This window comes from Chiroxiphia lanceolata, chromosome 6, assembly GCF_009829145.1.
Source record: "Chiroxiphia lanceolata isolate bChiLan1 chromosome 6, bChiLan1.pri, whole genome shotgun sequence".
In the NCBI taxonomy this organism is placed as follows: domain Eukaryota; kingdom Metazoa; phylum Chordata; class Aves; order Passeriformes; family Pipridae; genus Chiroxiphia; species Chiroxiphia lanceolata.
The window spans coordinates 24,547,589-24,562,638 of NC_045642.1; the positions used below are offsets into that span (position 1 = coordinate 24,547,589).

The 15,050-nt window shown below is 37.1% G+C and overlaps 1 protein-coding gene across 1 annotated transcript in view; it reads left to right on the top strand.

Moving 5' to 3' along the window:
* The window catches only part of MYBPC3 (myosin binding protein C3), a 63,608-nt gene that overhangs the window by 23,171 nt on the left and 25,387 nt on the right, over positions 1 to 15,050 (top strand). Inside the window, exons 12-24 of the mRNA XM_032692014.1 lie at positions 194 to 360; positions 1,192 to 1,324; positions 1,558 to 1,560; positions 1,973 to 2,097; positions 2,698 to 2,803; positions 6,765 to 6,931; positions 7,314 to 7,479; positions 8,419 to 8,525; positions 8,845 to 8,874; positions 9,044 to 9,180; positions 10,707 to 10,784; positions 12,037 to 12,196; positions 14,250 to 14,354. Coding sequence (XP_032547905.1) covers positions 194 to 360; positions 1,192 to 1,324; positions 1,558 to 1,560; positions 1,973 to 2,097; positions 2,698 to 2,803; positions 6,765 to 6,931; positions 7,314 to 7,479; positions 8,419 to 8,525; positions 8,845 to 8,874; positions 9,044 to 9,180; positions 10,707 to 10,784; positions 12,037 to 12,196; positions 14,250 to 14,354 — 1,484 coding nt within the window. The remainder of the gene's footprint in view (positions 1 to 193; positions 361 to 1,191; positions 1,325 to 1,557; positions 1,561 to 1,972; positions 2,098 to 2,697; positions 2,804 to 6,764; positions 6,932 to 7,313; positions 7,480 to 8,418; positions 8,526 to 8,844; positions 8,875 to 9,043; positions 9,181 to 10,706; positions 10,785 to 12,036; positions 12,197 to 14,249; positions 14,355 to 15,050) is intronic.

Sequence of the window (15,050 nt, forward strand, 5' to 3'; positions counted from 1 at the left end):
TATAAACATAAGTAAAACTAGTCACCAATTTTATTTCATTATTTTAGGTAATAATATAGTAAAAAGTTAGATTGCTAATTTTTTTTTAAGAAGAAAAAATGGCTTCATCAAGCCAATATGTAGCTGCCAAGCCTAGAGTTGCTTTTAAATACTCTTAATGGTGGCACTCAGAGACACTAATCCTTTTCTGCAGAGGTGAAGCAAAATCTGAATCACAGTCTGACGTTGATGTCTGGGACATCCTGAGGAAAGCTCCTCCTACTGAATATGAGAAAATAGCTTTTCAGTATGGTATTACAGATTTGCGTGGGATGCTGAAGCGCCTCAAACGCATAAAGAAGGAAGAGAAAAAAAGCACAGGTTGGTGAGATGTATTTATTCTAAATATAGAGTTCATGTCTTCCTTTTTGGGAGTTTTCCAAATGTTAACATCAGCTGGAGAGCAGCCAGATACAAGAACATGAGAAATAGGAGTTTCCTCTTCCAGTTGTCACACAGTCTTCATATGAAACGCTGATTACCAAAGTTTGAAGCTAAGCCCAAAGTTCTGAGGTACCTTGTTCTGAAACTCTGGATATACTGTATGTGATCATTTCACTAGTTTCTTCAGCCTGGCCCCTTATATTTCCCTGAACATAAAACAACAACATCCACTACTTGCCTCCACCCACCAAAACTGATCAGTATGTCAGGTATCAGTGATAAATACAAAGAATTTAATTTTCATTGGTATGACATATCTGGAATTCTTGAGCCTTTTCTAGTCCTCTGAAGTATTAATTGCCTTTTTGTAATTAATTAGTTTTAAAAGTCTGAAACAGAGAAGGTAAACTGCCATTCGTCAGTACTGAGATCAAGTATCATTTTCCTGTGTGGGCAGACGTAGCTGCAACTCTATTTAGGATGTGTTGAAGTACATATTCACATCTCATTTAGAATATTCTACTTTGCTTATTTTAGTTTATAACACATGCTCTTCATCCTGTGTTAAGGCATAAAACAGAAAACAGCACAGGATGAAGAACAGACAAAAATGGTAAAAATTCAAACAGTGATGCAGAAAGTGGGGAAGGTTTAAGATGTTGGTAAACAACAGGAAAAGGAATAAAGATTTGTTTTGTGACACAGAATGAGAAAAAATTTAAGTATAAAAATTATTAAGATGCTTTTTTCAATCATTCTTCATCATAGCATTCCTCAAGAAACTGGATCCAGCTTACCAAGTAGACAAAGGACAAAAGATTAAATTAATGGTGGAAGTTGCCAATCCAGATGCTGATGTGAAATGGCTGAAGAATGGACAGGAAATCCAAGTGAGCGGCAGGTAAATTAGAAGTATGAGAAATCAAAAAAGGAATAAGCTACATCTTGGATAAAGTGGAAAAACTAGTTTTTCTTAGAAAGAAAGGAATAAAATAGGGAGAAATAGGAGCTGAGAAAGAATCTATATGGTGCTATGGCTAAGAGGCAGTTTGCTGTTCTCATGACTTTTTCTTTTTCTTCCCTCTGCTCTATTTATCTGCATGTGGAACTGGATGCTTACATCTACATACTTAGCAAGTAAGTACTGAGATTATATTCTGATTTTTCTGTGTATATCCAGAGTTCAAAAGTACTTTCTCATGGTACGGGATATACTTCAGTGTAACTTGTTTGCAAAAGCAATTTCCAATTATTTTTGCTGAAGCTAAATTTAATGGCAGTCAGGCTAGGTCTTAGAAGACCATTTAGCATCATTCAAAGGAGTTTGTATTTCTCACACCTGTATTCTCCAAAATTTCCTATGCTAGTTTGTCAAACACCACTGATGCCCACTGCACCAGGACAGGGATATAAGGGCTCAAGTCCTAAGGCACCTTGCCACTGATGTCTGAAAAATAGTAGGAATCTTTTTCTTTGCCAGGCAGGAGAAGATACTGACTGAGTCCAAGAGGGTTTTTTTCTGATAATTATATTTATATTCTCTTTTCAGATATATTTTTGAGGCTGTTGGAAATAAGAGAATACTGACCATAAACCATTGTTCTCTGGCCGACGATGCAGCATATGAATGTGTGGTGGGGGATGAGAAGAGTTTCACAGAACTATTTGTAAAAGGTGAGGAATGGAAGCAAAAGAAAAGAGATCTCCCCTAACATTTAGCATTGAACTACTGTCATCTTCTCTAGTCTCAGATTAATCTCGTAGGAAAGGAAATTCTCAAACATTAAAAAAAATCAACAAATTCTGAGATTTATTGAAGTAGATATTTTTCTCACAGTTAAATGAAGGAAAATTCTCCCTGTAAAAGCACAGTGACAATTACTATTAATTCTCATTTGGAAAGTGATTTACATCTTCTCAACAGTAGTGCTAGAAACTTATTTCAAATATTTGATTCTGCTCAAGATAAGCATTCACCTCAAGTTCTATAAGCCGATCAAATAGTACAGAAAACTAATACCTCCAGTTTATAATTTCAGAATATATATAAAAACTGATTAATCCTACGTTTTTTTCTGACTCATGAAGCAAAAACCAGAAGGTCATTTGAAAATTCTGATAATGTGATCTGGCATAGCAAATTTTTAAGTTCCAACACAGAGAGGATCACTGTGTTGGCTAGGGGCTCTTCCTGTGGAGTACAGAGTGGTGAAATCTACCTCTGGTCTCCAGCCTTCCAGAATACTGTTTTAATAAAATTGTCTTTATTTCCAGAACCTCCAATCTTGATCACTCACCCGCTGGAGGACCAGATGGTGATGGTTGGAGAGAGAGTGGAGTTTGAGTGTGAAGTGTCTGAGGAAGGTGCTACTGTGAAATGGTAAGGGAGTTGAAGAAAAAAAAAACAAAACAACATGAAACCTTATCCCTCCATGGGACATTCCAAGATCAGTGTTTGTGGACTAGACTTGTGGAACAAAAAGGGAGAAAGCATCCTACACAATTATTTTAAGGAAAAGAAGACAAGATTGGTCCTCCTCTTATATGTCAAACATTGAGAAGGAACTGAGAAGCAAAAATATGACACAAAAACCAAATTAGGTATAGGTATTTTATAGTGTCTCTATAATTTCTTGTTCAGTGTTTACACTTCAGTAATGTCTAACTATTGCCCAGACTAAGCAGATCTGTGTTGTGATTACTTTGTGGAATCTTCTGGTCTTCTCCACTGCAGTGAGGTGTTTGGGTTTTTTAAGTATTTTTTCTTAGATAAAAAGTTAGTGTCTTTTGAGACAGAGAGGGAATGTATCTGTTGTGCCAGTCCTGCAAAGCCAGTCATTATGCATATGCAGTGAGATGGATTAAGATGACAAGCATTTAGACCACGGAGTGCATTTTTTCTTGGGCATTCCAACTGAGCAGAAGCTGGAAGGTTTATGCTGCTTGGACAGGCATGGCAGGCAGGGCTTACATGCCATGCCTTACGCACACTGTTCTCACTTCATTTCTTTACCAGACGGAATTCTCTTGTGCTTGTTAACAGCTTCAGGCACATGGTTATCAAGCGTTCTCACAATGCCCATTACATTCCTGGAAAGTGCCAACCACTGATCTGCTCTCCAAAAGGAAGGAACTGAGAATTTAAATAGATCCCAAGAGCTAGTACAGCGTATGCACTGCACTATTAAAGCCTCATACCCACATGCTATTGTTCAGGAACTGCTTCCACATGCCTGGTCACAAGAGATGGGGACAGACAGATCAGTTCCTCTCAGAGCACAGTGCAGCTGCCACACTTTGATCCTGTGCCTTTGAACAACTCCCATACATCTTGCAGAGCTGATATCTGTGGGATAGGTATTTGGTGTGACACAGGCAAAGCATCAGCTGTCTCAGCCTGAAATACAGCAAGCGGTCAGAAAAACTCATCAAATCATGGCAACAGAAAACTGAGAAGTTAGATATTTACACTGCATTTTACTGGTTTTGTTATGTGAGACTCAGTCAATGCTTTTTGGCAACAAAAGGGAGTATTTTATACAGCAAAGTATCCAGAGAAAACAAGAAACACAGTGTGGAGATAAGAGTTCCAATTTTATGGTACCTTAGGGAAATGCTCAATAGCTTAAGCCAAGTAACAGGCACTAATTCAGAGCACCTGTTAGAGCTCTTGCACCCTTTAAACCTGGAATATGAAATCACAAGCACGTGAACAAAGGCAATTATGTGATTTGCACAAGACAGAAATAAGGGGTAAGCACGGCCATCAGACTAGGGCTTGGAGAATTTCTTATGTGGATCTCTTCATAGTAATCAGGAAAGAATGCTGTCTTGATCACCCAGAAAGGTTTCATATTATTACATCTCTTATGAGGTACTATGGAACAGTTTTTCCTAAACTTCAGATGGTCTTGGAAATTATGTAATTCTTGAAGAAAAAGATGTAATAAAATACATAGTTTTGACCTGATTTTTCTATCTCTGAATGCTGGATATATATCATCTTATCATCTTCTCAGCTACAAACCTTAGTGATGTATATTTATAACAATAAATCTGAGTGTCCCAGTTATCACATAGTACCTATATCAGTGATACTTCAGAAGACATTAACCAATTAATCCTTAGAATCCAAAGAGGAAATAGGAAAGCATTTCCAGACAAAGAGGCATTGAGTTGTAGAGTTGAGAACAGATATCTGATCTTGCAGATGCTTAGGACTTGGATAGATTAAACCATGTCTGATCTACCTATTATTGCACTTGTTTTGCTTCAAATGTGAGGTTGGACCAGATTGCCTATGGTGGTCTTTAAACCAACACTTCTATGATTCTATATAATTCTCCATTTACAATTTAATATAAACAGATTCTTATGCTTCATTGCTCCAGTTGCCAAAGGAAGGCCTGTAGTATTACCTTAAAGAGATAATATTATACTTAAGGTAATATCCGCTTTTCACTGCAGCAGTGTATTTATTTTAAGCCAAGTGATATCTGGGAGTTCTTTTCTGAGCTTTTACAGTTTTATCATTCCTCTATTGGTCACTACACACACCTCTGCAAACACTCTACTTATATACAGCATCTACAATGTCCTGGTCATTAGTATAACAAACAGAAGGTAAATATCCTATTCCCTTCCCAGGGATTTAAGACACTAATCATTGCAATCAGTCTATTTTCATTATTTAGAGAATATTTCAGTAGAACTCTTTCTTACTAAAGGCTGAATAGAACATTCAGATGTCTTTCATGAGCTACATATCAAAATAGACCTCCAAGAAATAAATTTAAAAGCAGCTCTGGAACACTAGCCACAGTTCACATGCCTGGTTTTGCCACAGCAGCATGTTGAACTCTGAGATCACAGTCCATTCTCAGCAGTTCAGCAAATGTTTATACATTGCATTGTAGCACTTGTTTCAGAAGTATCCTGCATGAATCACAATATGAGCCTTAGGAGAGCATGTCAAATGTGGCTTCAGACTCTTGTCTGAAGAGGAATGAAGAGAAAAGATTATCCTGCATTTCAAGTGGTTGTCAAAGGCATCCTCTGTTTCCTCCCTTGCTAGTGCTGTTCTGTGATCTGGAAGGGAGACCAGTCTTTTACTAAAGCAACCATGAATTCCAATAAGCTGTGTTATAATGAACAGTTAGGAGAGAGTAACCTGTAGCTATTTTGAAATGCAGTTGTAGCAGGTACATCTAAGTCACAAGTTGTAGTATTCTTGCCTCTGCCTAAAGTTTTGATCATGTGATTTACTTTAGTGGACTAACAGAGGTAGAAGATTTTCTTGCATACATCTACCTAGAAATTAGAGCTATAGTGTTTTAATGAGTCCCCAGGTAGCATTTCAATTTCCTATACTGTAAGCTCATTTGTTAGACTGAATAGTCACTGGTAAAAAACAAAGGAAATGACACAAGATAGAAGGAGCATTCTTACTTATTAAAAGCATACATCTTTTCTATTTATTTTTCCATGTGACTAAGTATCAAAAAGAAAACCTTTTTCATTTACAAACTGCAGCAATATTCAAGCAATATCATAGAAATATATTCAGATAATAATGAAAATTATAAAATTCTATGAAATTAGTAAGCTGAAGAAATTACAAGTTATTTTCTTGTAGCCTGTTTATGTTATTTAGGATTAGGAACAGGAAACCCTTGAAATATCTTATGTATTTTTGTATGACCTTGACTAACAAGTATGAATATTCCCTGTGCATTTCCCTTCATGAGGATTGGAAATTACAATAATTAAATTTCCTCCTGGGCTGGATGGTGAAGCTTAATTTAGTAAAGTCTTAAATATACTGTGGCATATTTGAATTGAAAGAACAACAAAATTCAAAATACACATTCATTTAAATCCATCTTAAAATTTTCTACTTTTACTGATGCCCACAAACCATGAATTTATAAAAATTATAATTCGCATCAGGAAAATTAAGACTTTTAGGTAATTTCCCCAGCAAGACCCATTTACCTTATGGCAGCTTTTAAGATAGAAAAGTCCCTGCTGGTGAAGTGTGTCTTCACCCCTGTATCTTCTAAAGCATTTAACATACTTTCATGTTTATCTATAGGATATAAATAGTAACAATCAAGTAATACATTGTGGTGAACTCTCTTGAACCAGGAGTCAAATACCTAGTGAAAACTGATGGTCAAGCTAAAGTCATTCTGATTCCAATAGACTCTTTTTTTGCTAACTTGAAATGCTACAAAGATTGGTTTTACCTTGTGTCTTCCAATCTCTAGTAACATTGAGCTGACTCTTACTCTCCTCTTTAAACCATAGAAAAAATGACTCAGCACTGTTTGGCATTGCAGGGAAAAGGATGGAATTGAACTGACACGAGAAGAAACATTCAAATACCGATTCAAGAAAGACGGAAAAAAACAGTATCTAATTATTAATGAGTCAACCAAGGAGGATAGTGGACACTACACCGTGAAGACCAATGGTGGGGTATCAGTCGCTGAACTAATTGTGCAAGGTAGGCACCAGGAATATCACAGAACCAGAGAAGCTTAAAATCTAAAATGGGCAAAGGTAACCTTCTCCAGGATAGTGCATAGAGACAGCATAATCCTCCTGCCAGGGAAAAAGAAGACGTAATAAGGGGCATGGGGTTTGAGGCATAAAGGCCTCAAGGAGAACTCAGACTTCTGTGCCGGATGTAACAGATACTCTGATAATAACAGGTGCTAAGCTATGTGTCCTGTTAAAGCCTTGCATGCTGTGTATTTCCCTTCATATTTCCCCCTTCCACAAACAGCTTGCTCAGCCCTTGCCTTTTCTGCTCACTAAATCCAGATTATCTACTTCTGCGCTATTCTGACTTTTTATGTGTGTATCGATTATTCTCACAATATCAGAGAAAAAGCTGGAAGTTTATCAGAGCATTGCGGACCTGACAGTGAAGGCACGTGACCAGGCAGTCTTCAAGTGTGAAGTTTCTGATGAAAACGTGAAAGGAATCTGGTTGAAAAATGGAAAGGAGGTGGTCCCAGATGAAAGGATAAAGATCTCCCATATTGGCAGGTTAGTCTCGTTTCAGAAATCAGGTACAGGCTTAGGTATTGCATTGCAATTCATAGGAGCTATTATCCCAGGGGATAGGAATATAAAATGAGACTTTGTCCTGGCTTCAGCTAAAAGGAAAAAAGTTTCATATGCAACCAACATTTAGTGACAGACTTGCTTTGTCATGTATGCTGTAGCCTTTCTGAGTTGATGTGTTTTACATGTATGGCATCAGTGGCATATCAGCAGAAGTAAATCTTAGTTTGCATTAGGTTTTCACGTTTTTTTGGTATTCAAACAATCCAGAAAACACATGGTTAATAATTTTAAAACTAGAAGTAGTGTTTAGCAGGCAGATTAAGATACTGCATGTGTGTAAGCCCGACAGAAAAACTAGTGTTTATATTAGCATAAACAGTTGCAATTCTGTGCTCAAGTTTCCTACCAGTCTAACTACTACTGGAAATGGAGACCAAGATTCAGAAGATACAAAAGCATTAAATGCTAGGTGAAATCTTCCTTGGTACTCTTTTCTGTATTCTATTTTGAAATTAAAATAATACAGGGATGGAGCACCATTTTTTAGTTCGTTTATTCAGAGTTTATTGTTGTCATGGTCTGATCAAATGGAACCAGTCAGCAGTGCTACAACTGCCCTTGTAATAGTAAAGGACTGGACTAAAGCAGGGAAACTGCTTCCTCTCTTCAGACTCATCTATGCATCTACCTTGGCAAGAAAAATCCATTTATATACAACATGCTGATATGTATTTGCTTTAATACTGAAAGCAGAGCAGTCTACAACCCTAGTGGTTGTTGACTTGATGTCAGGGCAAAGGAAGAAGAAATAATAATGTCTGTGAAAATCCTATAGCTTGCACCTTATCTCTTGACATAGCCCTGTTTCTCCTGGAAAGGTAAGGTAAGGGAATGGAATACATTTGTTCATGTTTCCAGAATCCATAAACTAACTATTGAGGATGTAACACCAGAGGACGAAGCTGATTATTCCTTTATTCCTCAAGGATTTGCTTACAACCTTTCTGCCAAGCTTCAGTTTTTGGGTAAGTTATCTTACAACATGTAATGGGAATTCTGGAGGGATAAAATGAGGACATCAATTATTTTTATACCAGGAAAGAGTATGCAAATCTCTTTCCTGATACCTCAATATAGGCACATTGCTTTTCCTTGTTATTTTGTGTTATCATTATCACATTGTTTTACAGAGCCTGTTTTCCAGTTTATTGCACAAATCTGCTGATGAATATGCCTTATGAGGTTTTAATCAGTTTTAAAATTACTTTCTGGGTGCAAATGCTATGTAAATTCTGTTTTCTGATCTATTTCTCCTCACTCCTGCCCTCTTTTTCTTTCCCCCAGAGGTCAAGATAGATTTTGTACCAAGAGAAGGTAAGAACAGCAGCCATTAATTATATGCAAGTAAGGATGTCTTCAATAGCAAAAAGAAGCAGTATTTTTATTATTAGTTTAATATATTAATATTCTGGGGTGTAATATTGCGTACAGAATACTCGAACTGTATTTAAAAAAATATTTTTTTTCTCTGCCTTTGCTACAGAACCCCCCAAAATCCACCTTGACTGTCTGGGCCAATCCCCTGACACTATCGTCGTAGTGGCTGGGAACAAACTGAGGTTGGATGTTCCCGTATCAGGAGATCCAACACCCACTGTCATCTGGCAGAAAGTAAACAAGGTAATGTGTAACTTCACACAATGTCTGAGGCAAGGAAATCACAACAGGAAATTAATTTTTCTTTCTCGGATCTTACTTCGATTTACAATTCTTATTTACAAGTATTTTCATCTTCCTTCCAATTTTATTTCTTTAAACCTCAAGAAAAAAAATAAATATCTGCACTGCAGCTTTTTGAGATCTAGCTGGTTTTGTGATTCATCCTGAACTGTTCTTTTTCTGAACTGTTCCTTATTTTTTCAGTCCAAAAAAGGGGTCTGATTATATATGACTAGACATATGTACCATGCAGACAGTAGGATACCACATACATTTATTCTCTTCTTACTTCAGAGAAAAATAAATAAATCATGAGTCACCCCCATCACCTTCACCTGATAGAATAGATATGTGCTGGAGATGGCAGCTTCTTTTTTTAATCTTTCTCAAGAATCCTACAGTCTGTGAAGAGAATGTCATCTTAGCAGACTACTAGCCTAAAACTGAATTTGGTATAATGAAAAGAGAGGACACTTGTTATTTACCTTATCAAAGAAAGTACAAAACATTAGAGAAAGAATTTAGAAGCTAGACTCAAAACATTGAGTGAGCATCCTTTCTGGCTATCTCAGAATACCCCTGCTCCTCACCATCTGCAGGCTCTTGAACTATAACTAGTACAAACCAGAAATACTTTATATAATATTCTATAGCATCATTATACTTCCATAGGCGTGCATACAGAGAAAATAATATTGCCAATTATGTTAATTCTCCCAATCTTATTTCTTCATGATTGTACCACATTCTTTGTTCAGGTTAGTATATTTAATAACATTTAGGACTTTTTTTCTGCAATGCAGAATTAGTATGGAAACAAACAAAAAAAGCCAAGGAATTGACTCTTCTATATAGAAGTTTCTGTAATAAAATGATGATTGGGTATCAGACAACCCCTATCCAGTGTAATTTCAAAAGTGTGAGGTCTCAACACAGGAGTAAAAGCAGTCAGTCTTGATTGAAGGATGTGTAGCATATACTTACTAATGAAATTCTAAACAAACAGTAGCACAGCTTAAGAAGATGTGGTTTAATGTGTGTTACAGACCTGACTGTACTTATGAGTGTTAAAACATTTACATCAAATTACTATACCAATTTTACAGAGAGGAGTAATCCTTTATTTGTGTAGTTACCCAAGACGAGTAATGAGTACCAGAGGACACAGACAGATTCACAACCATTTACAACTCTACTGAAGGAATGTCATGCATCTTTCTTTGTAAAGCTGTAAATTTGGGTTTGATGACTTACACTTTCCTTAATTCACTGCATTCTGATACAACTTTCTCCCTTTCTACTTTTTCCTTTTGTATTGGTAGATTTCCTATCCAGGTCTGCTTGCTGCCTCACTTTTCTCTTCATTTTTCTCACACCTCCAGATTCAATCCCCCTAACAAACCTATGGACTCTTCTCTGTCTGCAGAAACAGCTTTACCAGTCTGCTCAGACTTAGCTGACTTTCTGTGTTTTCTTTGCTTATCTAGAAAAGTGACCTAGTTCGAATCAATGATGATTCCATGGCTCCCTCAGAAAACAGCAGTGATTTAAATACTGATAATAAGGTAAGTTCCTTATTATTTATGCAGATTCACAAACGTGTTTAGTGTTTTCCAGATAAAAGGCCATATTCAAAAAGAAACAAAATTAAGGTCAGTAGATATTAAAACTGGTGAATCAAATAGCATATCAGACCCAACATTCTGCCTCACAATGGTAACTGCTGAAGACTTGACTGGGCACATGAGATTTGGTGAGTAATTTTAGAGTAAGGTGCTGACTAAGGGAATCTTTCTAATCATCATCACATGATGGCTGCATTACAAGGAATCAAAGCAGTAATTTGTAAATTATTTTAAATTTATTTGTGAGTGTTTATCTTTTTTTCTTCCCACTAATCTGTAAGCTTCAATAATAGCTAGAGGAAAAATAACTAGGACAAAAGCTTACAGGACACATGGAAAGATGACAATGTCAAGAGAGTGGACTATAATGCAGTGATAGAGGACTCACTTTTCAACAACGTTCATTGTTGTGCTGAGTAATTTCTCTTTTAATAGAGTCAAAAATATTTTACATTTATTATACAGCAATAAACCATTCTCAGGGTTAGGATTATGCTGTACTAGTCACTATTTGGACACATATTCTTTCTAATGGTTCCTATTCTAAGACTAAAAATACACAGGCACATTAAGAAGAAAGGAGCGTGTTACATATCTACAACAAAGTTGTGATCATTATGTTTAGACTTTAGCAAGGAGTAGAAAGTTTCCCCATATGCCATTATAGAGTGGCAGAAATCACACTGATGTCATTAACAGTTACAAGAAACATGATAATTTTTTGTAGAGAGAAATTGGTCGAATCCATATTATCTGGTGCCAAATATAGATACTGTTGATCAGGAATGTTTGCTCAACCATTTGAATTTTTTTTTTTAAACTTTCTTTAATTTACATGGTACCCAATTGTTATCTATGAAAATCTAGTTTCTAGTGATGCTAGCAACTACCCCAAGTTCCACAAGGAATTTGTGGAAGTACTTAGTAACTTCTTTAAAACGTAACTGGGTTTGTGGGAACCTTAACAACCCACAGATTTTCAGAACCAATTTTATTAATGTTATTTATGTGAGCCAACCAGTCTATATTTCTCTCTTCTACATGCAAATAGAACTTGAAAAGCATTATAGCTTGTCAATAATTTTTATAATATTCAATGATTTGTAGATTTTCACCAGCTTACATACAGAGTCATCAGGCTGTCCCAGGAAAAACTTAAAATTATTTTATCTGTTACTTTCACTGCCCACAGCTTCTGTTTGAATCTGAAGGCAGAGTTCGTGTGGAGATACATGAAGACCATTGTGTCTTCATCATTGAAGGAGCAGAAAAGGAAGATGAGGGAGTATACAGAGTTATACTTAAGAATCCAGTGGGAGAAGATAAGGCTGATATCACAGTCAAAGTTATTGGTAAGTGAAAGAAAGAAGCAAACAGAGAATGAAAGCATCTTCAATTCATTGAAACTCATCCTTCTCTAAAACTGAGCCAAGTTCTGACCTTAGGTTTAGAAAAACTGAAAAAGATTGTAAAGAGAGGAACATTATCAATCATAAATCTGGTAGAAGTATTTTTTCAGAGGTAGTTGCCTTCTGTATGAAAAGTTAAGAGAGCAATTCCCAATAGTAATCCATGTATTTCCTGTTTCAGGTGATCTTATCATTTTATGGATGACATTCTGTTCTAAAGTACATGCTTCATGCTTGTCTGAGATAAGAAAAACTTCTAGTCATTTTGTTGTAGTTTATGTTTTTAAGCAAAGATTACTTCATTCTATAAGCCGTAAACGGTTAATGGAATAAAGAAACATTATGTATCTGATGGAAGATAAACAGATTGACAGGCACTTCAATGAGTCACAGAAGAGCTGGGAGGAATATGATTTGGAGTCAGTTATTTCTAAAAATTTTTCATAATATTTAATTCGCTGATACCCTGGCACACATAACAAGAGGCTGGGTTATAAGCACATTAGAAATGATAAAAGAAAATTACTTGCACCTACAGTATTAAAATTTAGAATTGCTTGGTGAATACTAAGTCTCCTTCCTTATTTTATTAATACTAAGTCAGGTATTTACTATGACTATCTCCAAAGTGACAAAATATGTGAGACATGCAGTCGTATTTTATAATGTTTATTCTAGAGAAAATAAGAAACCCTGGAGCAAGCCTCATCTTATGGAGCAGAATTACCTCATTACCTTATATTTTTGCAAAAAGTTTATTATATCTGAGAAGAAAAAGGGAGCTGAATAATCACTGGTATTTAAAGGAAGCATGAAAGAGTAGGATTCACTTTAGACTAAGTTGATACATTCTCAGTTGTACCTGCTGTTGCTATCTGACAATGCTGTATCGCAGAATCATGGAATCAATTAGGTTGGAAAAGACCTCGAGTACAACCTATGATCATCGAGTCCAACCTATGACCCAACACCACCTTGTCAACTAGATCATGGCACTACATGCCACATCCAGTCTTTCCTTAAATACCTCCGGGAATGGTAACTCAGCCACCTCCCCGGTCAGCCCATTCCGAAATCTAATCACCCTTTCTGTGAAGAATTTCTTCTGATTGTCAACCCTAAACCTCCCTTGGAGCAGCCTTAGACTATGTCCTCTTGTCCTGTCACTAGTTGCCTGGGATAAGAGATTGATCCCCATCTGGCTACAACCTCCTTTCAGGTAGTTGTAGAGAGTGATAAGGTCTTCCTTGAGCCTCTTTTCTCCAGGCTGAACACCTCCAGATGCCTCAGCTGCTCCTCGTAGGACTTGGGTTCCAGACCCTTCACCAGTTTCATTGCCCTTCTCTGGACCCACTCCAGCACCCCAATATCCTTCCTGACTTGAGGGACCCAGAACTGGACACAGGATTCAAGGTGCAGCCTCACCAGTGCTGAGTATAGGGGAAGAATCACTTCCCTGGTCCTGTTGGCCACACTATTCCTGATACAGGCCAGGATGCCATTGGCCTTCTTGGCTACCTGGGCACACCACTAGCTTAAGTTCAGCTGCTGTCAATCAGCACCTACAGGTCCTTTGACACTTGTCCACTTTCCAAACACTATTCCCCTGAACCTGTAATGCCACATGGGGTTCTGGTGGCCCAAATGTAGGAGCTGGCACTTGGTCTTGTTGAACCTCGTACTGCTGTCTGTCTCAGCCCATCAATCCAGCCTGTCCCGGCCTCTCTGCAGGGCCTTCCTACCCTCCAGCAGATTGACACCCCTCCCAACTTGGTGTCATCTGCAAATTTGCTAACGATAGATTCGATCCCCTCATTCAGATCATCATTAAGGATATTAAACAGGGCTGGGCCCAACTCTGAGTGCTGGGGGACACCACTAGTGAATGGATCAATGCCATACAGGAAAAAATAAGTGTTAAAGAAAAATATTTAATTTACTTGTATAAAGAAATTGAAACAATAACAACTCTCGTTCATTCTCATACTTTCTTCAGATGTTCCTGACCCTCCAGAAGCTCCCACAATCAGCAACATTGGAGAAGATTACTGTACTGTGCAGTGGCAACCCCCTAAGTATGATGGTGGGCAACCAGTACTTGGTAAGAAGTCCTAAAATATAAAGTCCCCTGCAGCTTTGCCTATATTTTTTGCTGTTCCTTTAAAGTGGCACAGAAGGATTCTCTATGTTTATGAACGCTAGGAAGGCTGACCCTCAGACACTAACTACTCTAATGTGTCAAACCTTCAAACCAGTCTAGGTTCTGGCTCTTCAATTTTGAGGAGACAGTGCCCCCTACCTGTGCTGTTTGAATCAGAGAAGTATTTCAGCGAATAAGTTACCATAGAAAAAGAGGTGATATCAAAAATAGTTAAAGCTAAACATTCTCATTCAAGACAGAGATTTTAGGCCAGTACACAGGCCTTTGTACTTACCTATCAAATATCAAACAGATCTCTGGCCACCTCAGTCATCAACTCCATACATCCACAATCTCAAAGCACACAATACATGTCTTTTAGTGGAAAACTACTTCATAATTCTATTTCGTACAAACCAATGCGTCATTAAACACTTTTCGATCATTTTAAGGACCTTAAAATCTGTACTAAAAACTAGAGTGCAAAGTTATCATACGATGCAGGAAATGAGCAGGCACAATAAAGAATATTACTGACACTATTTTAAGTTCTGCTCAGAGCATGGAGGGTTTTAGATAAAACTGTCTGTGATCCTCAGAAGAAAAATAAAATAATGTTGGGTCTTGAACAATTTTAGGCGAAAAAATTCCTGTGTA